The 8,883-nt window shown below is 33.0% G+C and overlaps 1 protein-coding gene and 1 long non-coding RNA gene across 3 annotated transcripts in view; one reads left to right on the top strand and one right to left on the bottom strand.

Moving 5' to 3' along the window:
- The window catches only part of alpha-Man-IIa (alpha-mannosidase 2), a 29,408-nt gene extending 25,688 nt beyond the window's left edge, over positions 1–3,720 (bottom strand). Inside the window, exons 1-3 of one of the 2 annotated variants that reach the window (XM_085948407.1) lie at positions 3,284–3,720; positions 1,436–1,699; positions 260–407 (exon numbers count right to left, since the gene is read on the bottom strand). In XM_085948407.1, the coding sequence (XP_085804533.1) occupies positions 260–407; positions 1,436–1,699; positions 3,284–3,415 (544 nt within the window). In that variant the 5' untranslated portion in view covers positions 3,416–3,720. The remainder of the gene's footprint in view (positions 1–259; positions 408–1,435; positions 1,700–3,283) is intronic. The other variant, XM_085948406.1, reaches the window with a different exon arrangement.
- Positions 3,721–4,009: 289 nt separating this feature from the next.
- On the top strand, positions 4,010–5,736 carry LOC147071031 (uncharacterized). Its single transcript, XR_015070829.1, has 3 exons — positions 4,010–4,161; positions 4,238–4,333; positions 5,493–5,736. It is a non-coding gene; the product is annotated as an uncharacterized LOC147071031 (long non-coding RNA).
- Positions 5,737–8,883: the final 3,147 nt, after the last annotated feature.

The raw sequence follows: 8,883 nt of genomic DNA on the forward strand, positions 1-8,883 counted from the left end.
GAATTATGTTAATTGTAATTTAATTTAAATTTTCTATTAAAAAGTATGACACCATCTATCAGACGATTATCAAAGCAGTGCAATGCATGTAAACAGATGCATTATTATGGTTGGGATAATTGGTTGACTTGAACATGCTAGGTTAAATTTTATAAAATTCAAATGTCCGAACATTGTATAAAAAAAATACAGAGAGAGATGTCCTAAAGCGTTTCTCGGTCAATTGACATTTATCATGCTTTCGATAGAAATAAATTACCTGGATCATTGTGAGAATGGGGTACAATGAAGACTTTGAGTTTGTGATGAGAATTCCACTGGTGAAGATCGTACTCGATTCTCCAGCCCTGCTTCCATGGACCTCCGTCAGGATTATCGAACTTTAAGCGTTCATACACACTTAGCATCTAAAATTGAACAACACTGTCAATTAAACTGTTTAGAAATGGGGTTCCTATGTAGAGTAAAAACAGAGATGGCTATAGTGACCTTAACATAAATGTTGCATACTGTTGCGCAATTAAAATTTGTATCGTTAGCATAATTGGTAAAGTATGACGCCCGGATTGTGATAGTTTATAGGTTTGGTACCATTTGGTACATTTTATTTCTAATATGTATGTATCTGAGGTGTTCCAAATTGTATCGATTTAAAATAAGTGGTAAATTATTTACAAAGTATGTTGACCGATATAGTATTGCACAATAAATTTAATATTCTGTTATATTTTCTGATAGAAAGCTGTCGTTATCTGTACAAAAGGGGGTTTACAATAAGAATTGTAATAAATTATTGATTTATTTGTAACCATTCTTCTTATTATTATATGGGCTTGTGTTTAAATGAAGCCATAATCAAACCGGGATTGGAATTTTTGAATCCATATTTTGAGAAGTGCGAGCCAAAACCAGAATCTAATGGGGTCCCAGAGAGTCCACTTTTTTTAAGATTGATTCACACTATTTTTATTCTATTATTTTTGGTAAAATAAATATTAAGGCTATACTTCAGTTGAGGCATGGTCTAAAAAGATCGTGGCTAGGCGATGCGCGGATTGCGGGTCGTGGGTGCAAATGATGCATGCCGACGGAAATATAATTTGTCATATAAATCCAACATGCGTCCATTTAATATTCTGTTTATTGTTCTATTAGTAACAATAATAATATTATATTCATTGACATGTTTTCTTTTTAAAGTAAATGGGTAACGTTTTTAGTCATCTTTACACAATTTAAGAATTGATACCCCCGTCGCCATCACGAAACAAAATGACGTATTGACACCTCGACGTTCGCTCTCAGACTGCCAGCGAGTCCAAAATTTCGTCGCACCTATAGTTGAAAATTATTTGCCGTTTAATATCTGTACCTTTGCAGAAAATGATTCAAGTACAAATTTTGTATTTATAACAAAGGAAATAACTCAATTTACCTGAATATGGGTCTCGGGTATACTGTCCATTCTGAGTGCGCATTTCAGTTTATTGTAGTCCATGGCAGTGCCGACATCCTTGGAGTGGGAGATCTCACCAGTTAACTTACTGGCCATGGGCAATTTCAAAGAATCCAGTGCCTGCAAGCCTTCCACTGGGAGAAGTTGCTGCACCGCCGATCTGATTTCGCCCACCACTGCATGATGCTGGCTCAGCTCTGATTCTAAATGTTTTAATCGCTTCTCAAAGTGAAGCCATTTGTTCTGTTTGATAAAATTAAGCAACCGATTCAAAGTTATCTCATGTCCGTGAGAACTACATGTGAAATGCAATGCTTCTCTGTCGCTAGTGAAATGACTGATGATTGGAATATATTTTGATTAGTGGGATACAGCACAAAATCAATCAATTTTCATTGAACTAAGAATACAAATTGCAGATGGTGTTGGTTAGTTTTTAAAATTCATTTAAACCCTCATTAAGTCAAATTAACTGCTTGTTTTATCAGTGGTTAATTGAATAAATGAATGAATTGCGAATATAAGTGTCCATACCATTTGGACAATAAATTTTGAATTGCATGCATTGTAACACTAGCCAATTAAGGCGAAGTCTTCACTGAGCCTTTTTTAAAGAGGCACCTAGCGGAAAAATACGAAGCTAGCAATTTGAGACATTTTTTTGATAATTTACAATTTCAACTATATTAATGAATAAATATGTATCTAAAAACATTAAAAAGGATTTCAAGTTATACACATTTATATTTTTTATAAAAATCGATGTTTTTCAAAATAGATATAAAAAATATTAAAACTATGAATTAATCAAAAATCGCTTAGGTGATGCTTAGAAAACTTAATAAACTATATTTTAATAATAAATATGACCATAAAATATATGTAATAATAGGGTGCGGTCCGAATCTGTATGTACATAGATATAGGCACCAACATTAAGTAGAACGCATAGATGAGGCTTATAAACTGTTATATATAAAACTTAATTATCATGAATGAATTAATGTGACCCAATCATAGCCCGGTTAATTTTTGTTCAAATCTCCCAGCCAGTTAGGGCAGTACCTATGCAAAACACTGAGAGAGTCAAACCACTGACATGCTGTACTCCTCGGCCGTTCGGCCACCCTTACCACCCTAGTGAAGAGATTGCATCTCCCGCTATCGTCAATTTTGAAAATAACCACAAGTGTTTTTAAGTACTTGCTTTGTTGGAAACAAGTAAACCATATTTACTTGATTTCTGTTTTTGTAGTCACTCTTGTTAACATTTCGCCACCCGGGCAGGGTGGCACCTGTTCATCCGAAAATGAGCCAACGCATAAAGTATTACTATGTATAAGGCCTATACTTCATCTAGCATAATATGCTTTGTGTATTCATAATTTTTAACATTTATAAATTAATATATTTCTATAATTTTTATATAGTTACTGTTGACAACTTACAGATTATAGAATGATTAATTTTATGAATTACTGAAGTAAACTGAATATATTACTTAAATACAAAAAGCCAGTTCTGATTATTTAGAAAATTTTTGCAATTACTTTTGCTGAAAGGCCTTGAAAAAAACTATTGTAGTACAAATGCTAATTAGAGATCTATTGTATTTGTACACAATTCAAGGCTGTTGTGTTTATTAATAGGTATATATACTTGCCTAGTTTAATTTAGCCTTATAGTTATCAATGATAAATAAAATTATAACCTATCCGGAGCCAATGATCTTTATATTAGATATTGTGGCCTACAAAACAGGCTTATTTAAACAAAAGACAGGGCTATTCGAAAACGTATGTGTAAAATAGAATTAAAATGACTCACATCTTGCATTTCTTCGTGGACTGTACCTCGCAGAGGAGTTTTTAGTATACTATCAGTGAAGAAGTATAAAACTAAACAACATCCGACCATGGAGAATACCCAAAAAACCGTAGCAAGCCGGCGAACCCTCATTTTTGTTATGATTTCTTGTATTTTTAATAATATAACGTAATTTTGTTTTTTGGTTGTCGATCGTTCGTAAATTGTGATAACATCCTTATCGAAGGTATACTGGTCAAGTACCCAACGAAATTATCATTGAAAAATTTATCTAAAACCGGAACTGAAATCACATTTAATTAATGAAAAATGACATTTTAATTATCAGAGAAAAGCTAAAAATTTCTCCGGCTTATCAGCAGTAATCTCCAGGTGGCGATTTTTTTTATAGTTCACGTATTCGGGAACTGTCAAAATCGTAAACATTTACTTTGAGCAATAATGTGACCAACATAATAACTTTTAACAATAAAACTCAAAGATTTGGTGTCCGAGCACATTATTTCATTCAAGACTGGTCGGCTGACGAGCTGACGATGTCACGTGAATAATTACTTAAAATATGAAAATAACTGAGTTGTTTGTTTATATCTACATATTTACAACTGTGAATCATAAATTGAGTTTTATTAATTCTTTTTTTACATTTAGTTGGTGCAAAAAAAAAAACATATTTTATAATGGCCATCAAATTATCTGTATAGTGGCAACACAAAATGTCAAAGTTTTAATTGAGGTTATGTTTATTATTCTCAAATGACTTTCGCGAACGAAGAAACGGAAAAAAATATTTAAACAATCTGTTAAAAACTTAGTGACAACTCATTGTCTTAATCAAAAGTTACACAGCAATAATGGATTCGATTAATATAAGAAATGTAATGATTGTTTTACCCATTTAGGAATTCTGTAACAAACTTGAGTCGTCGATTTATAAAATTTATGTATTTTCAGTTTAGGGACTTCATGCTGTTATACAATGTGACTACTGAGACATGCTTCAACAAATGTGTAAACAATTTTAATACTCGCAAACTGGCCAATGATGAAGTAAGTGTTTAATTCATAAAAACCAAAAATAAGGTCTTTCAGACTTGTCATTACTAAATTCGTTCGCATCACAATATGTATTATAGCTAAGTACTTGTACTTTTTGGTTTAACCATAGATTAAATAAAATACGATTTAACATAAATGAGTTATATTGTGCTTAAAAGGGTCGTCCATATATGACAGCATATTGATTTTGATTTGGCTGATGTCATTTTGAGAAATAATGATGTGTGATCCTGATGGAAAAACTCAAACTAATTGTATCGATTCCTGAAGTTATTCGAGAGATATTTCAGGAATCGTCAACAATACATATCGTACGACCTCTACCAGTCTCAGACACTTGAAACATTTTCTGGTGCCCCTCAGGAAATTGGGGCCATTGCTATTCACGATTTTTATAAATGCTATGTTTTGTTGTTTGCTGATGACTTGAAACTGTTCTTGGAAGTATAGCCTTGCGTAATTTCTTAGTTAGAACCAGACTTGAGAGTGGGTCTATTGTCTGGGCCCCGTATCAGTTGAAGTACGACCTTATAGTGGAGAGAGTTCAGAAGAAATGAAAAAAATTGAGACTCCTTTGCTTTCGTCTGTATGAATATTGTATGAATATTGTCCATGACTCTATCTGACTGACTTTCTCTTAGGTATGCTTACATACTGTAGCTTAAAGTTTAGAAGAGATCATAATTTAGTTACATACTTATCCAGCTTACATACGGCGGAAATGAAAACTGCCATTCTTGGTAGTATTAACTTGTGTCTCTGATAATTATCTTAGAAATTGGGAGCATCCGCTGTCTGTTCTCCGAAGTTGTAGAACAACAAGAGAGAGCAATAACCATATTTAATAAAATTGCATTGGATATTGATATATTCCACTTATGTGAGGTGAGTTTAGGTGGACATTGTTTTATAAGTTTTTAAGATGGGTCTGCTTAGTTCACTTGGTGTGCTTCCATGTACTTTTATTTTTATTATTTACTCATATTACCCTGTATTTTTATTTCAATATTGTTAACACTTATTTTTTATGTCAAGTTGTGAACGTTTTGAATTTATAAGTTAACATGTTCATTATATGTAAAATAAATCATGTAAATAATGTTAAACAGATAAGTAAGTGTACCTACCTAATTGGTTGCTATATTTTTAGGTATTCTGTGCAGAAACATGCGCTGGTAAACAAATCAATCTATTAAACAAAATAATGAGTTGCTACTTGGATGCGCAGGCAGAGATAATGAATAGAAGAATGGCCGAAGTTCAGCAAGCGCAGGCGGCAGACGTTTCAACGGCCGCCGTAATACCTGTGCAGCCCACCGGGAATCCACCAAACTAATATTTCTATATATATATTTATATTTTGTTATAACTTAATTTCTAATGTTATTATATAAGTAGACAAAAATGTATTCTTGTGTTTTATTTCTCAAACTTAATTGCTATTATTTTTTTTATTTTTATTCAATATTGCATATCTATACTCAAGATTTATTCTATTAACTATTTTTTGATTTTTAATACTACAACATGCCATGACAGTAGTGTAGATAGTAATAGAAGAGAAACAATCTCAAACACCCAGTCTTTGAGAAAATCACATACATATATTGTGACCTTACCGAGAATCGAACTCGAGGTCCCTGATGATAGGCCAATGAGTTACGTACAGTGCTATGGGGGCCACCTTGATAGAATTTTAGATTCTTATTAGGTATTGAATGATCACCAACCGGGGTCGATCCACTACTGGATGAAGGCCTTCCCTCCACTATTCTTGGTCCTTAGTTCTTCGCTGCTACGCACATTCACTTTATGAGTTCGTCCATCCAGAGGGTTTTATGGATGTCTCTGTGGACGTTTAGTGCCCCTTGGGTACCAATGTATGACGGCATTTGTCCAGAGGTTGTCCACTCGCCGAGTGACATGCCAACTCCATGGCCCCCACATCTTGAAGCAGGCCCCCGGCCAGGATCTTTGGCTGGCCCCCCTACACATCGCTAGGGCTAAAGGCAGTGGGACGCTCTACAGAATAGTTTTCTAAATGTTGTTTCAGGGAAAATTAAGGGTATTTGTTGTATTTTTAGCGATTTTTTTTGTGTTATTGAATAAATCCACTTGAATTATGAAGTTGTCGAATATTGACACACGGTAAACAAAAATTGCATCACGCAACTAGATATTTTAAAGTGTAATACTCTTCAAGTAAAATAGTGCCTTTTTTCCCATCAGAACAAATTTGTGATGTGTGTTTATCTCACTTAGCAGGTGGACCCACCACGCCAGGCCCAGAGACTAGAGCCCTGTTAGCCCTCCCCTTGTGGAGGCCATGGCCAGCCCATTGCCATTTGGCAGGTATTGAATATAGGCACATGTTTTGAAAAACCTAAGAAACATACATAATTTAAAAAAAATCATTGAAAGTGGAAATCAAACACATCTTTCAATTTCATTTTAAAAATTAGATTCATATTACAAGAAATGAAAATATAATTAATATTAAATTCTACAGGTTTTTTTAAAAAGGTTTGTCGATAGCTATTTCGGTTGTAACACCATTATCAAGACTATTCAGATTCAGATTTTTTAAAAAAACCTGTAGAATTTAATATTAATTATATTTTCATTTCTTGTAAAATGGAATTCTACCAAGTAAATGCTAACTCAATTAATAGATTCATATTGGTTACATGCTGTTTTAAGTCGTGACCTATGTGTAAGATGGCATTTGTCCAGTTGTCCTGGTATCCAGATGGCAGCACCAAATCGTCCTAGACAATCAGACTAGACATATGACTTCTTACCATTCTTTGTCGTGTGTCCCTCGAGTTTTTACTGTGATGTAAATAAAACAATACTGTTTGTTTATTAAAATTTTTATTGAATTAAAAAAATCTATTCGTAGCTAAATACGTGTTATACATTTTTAAGAATATATATAAAGTATTTTTAATATTAGGTATCGATCATGCACTGAACTTTTTGGAATCGTTTTCATTTAAATTAATATATTAAAAATACGCTTGAATCACGGTGGCTATAATAATTTACTCAACTGTTATTTTTTTAAATTGAAATATCGTAGATTTAATTTGTGCTAATTTTAGTCTAGAAAAAACATCTGAAGAGACGATGTGAGCTGTTTATTTCTGATTATATAGTTATGTTTTGTATCATTTCTCTTTTAATCTGATTTTTATTACACAATTTCAATCATATTGTGTTCACCACTTGTATGCATACAATAATAAACTTGCAAGTATAATCATGAATTAATCTCTTATATAGGTAAGTAAATATTTTCTCATTTACTTTTTATATTATAAGTAGGTAAAATTCGTAAGAAACAGTGTTATATTCAATTTACTGAAAATACCTATGTCATTTTACATAACATGTATAATTATTATATACATTTAAAAATTCGGTCTAAATCAGGGTTTTTCGAACTTTTTGAGTTGCAACCCAGATCAGGGTATACTTTCAGTTTCACGACACAAGAAAAAATCCGTTCTGAACAAAGAACAATTTCAAATTTCTCTTTAGTAATGAATTATATTTTTAGTGTTTTCTACCAAAAAAACTTCAAACTCAATAAGATTAAATCCACGTCGAGACCTTTTGTTTAGCTCTTCCTTTCAAATACAAATAATAGGTTTTTAAAATTATGTTTGCACATTTGCAATGTATTTATTCGCAAAACGGTCCAATTCTGATCGCAACCCATAGGTTAAGAAACCCTGGTCTAAGTCAAGACTGATTAATAAAAGCACTACGAATATAAGACTGTGATTGAAAATCAAAAATCTTTTAGGTGAAACAAGCAAATTATGAAAAAAAAAATACTTAAATAATCAAAAAAATAATAATATTATTATCAGTGGTGGCTCGTGGCCATACAAACGGCCAGAGTAAGTACAATTCAAAAAAAAAAAATCAACAACTTATTTAATAGGTAATGCTCCAAATGTATTGTTTTCTAATTTCTTTTCCACTTTTAAAGCTGAAAATGGGTTCTTTAACTCATTCGACCTGGATGACACGGCTGCCTTGTCCCCGTTAAGCGGCCGATCGATCCAATTAGCATGTTATTTAAATGCGGTAATTAAAAATTAATCAAAAGGTACGCAGCGATTGTGTTAATAGGGTATCAACTGTATTCATGGTTGCGTGGCACATATACAGTGGAACCCCGATTTTACGTACCCGGAATACACATTTTCCTGCTATTTGCGTATAGATTCTGTGGTCCTGTTCCATTTTAGAACAACATTTAATACATTCGGTTGGCGACACTGATACTATGTTGAAAAGATGTCCACAGGTGATTGATCTACATGCGGTACCGGTTTCATCATTAAAATGGTCATTTAAAAACCAGTTTGAGGCAGGCAATGCAAGGCTATGCATGCACTGCATTGCGTTTTTCTAGCGAATGAAAAAAAACCCCAATGTGGATATGGCTAATTGGATTGGCTAGGATAATTGTTTTTAATTCCGTTTTAAAAAAATCTCATCGCTCATCCATGCCTTTTTCTGATGGT

The sequence above is a fragment of the Rhyacophila brunnea genome, unplaced genomic scaffold (genome assembly GCF_057557595.1).
Source record: "Rhyacophila brunnea isolate RB1 unplaced genomic scaffold, BYU_Rbru_1.0 scaffold_20, whole genome shotgun sequence".
Classification (NCBI taxonomy): domain Eukaryota; kingdom Metazoa; phylum Arthropoda; class Insecta; order Trichoptera; family Rhyacophilidae; genus Rhyacophila; species Rhyacophila brunnea.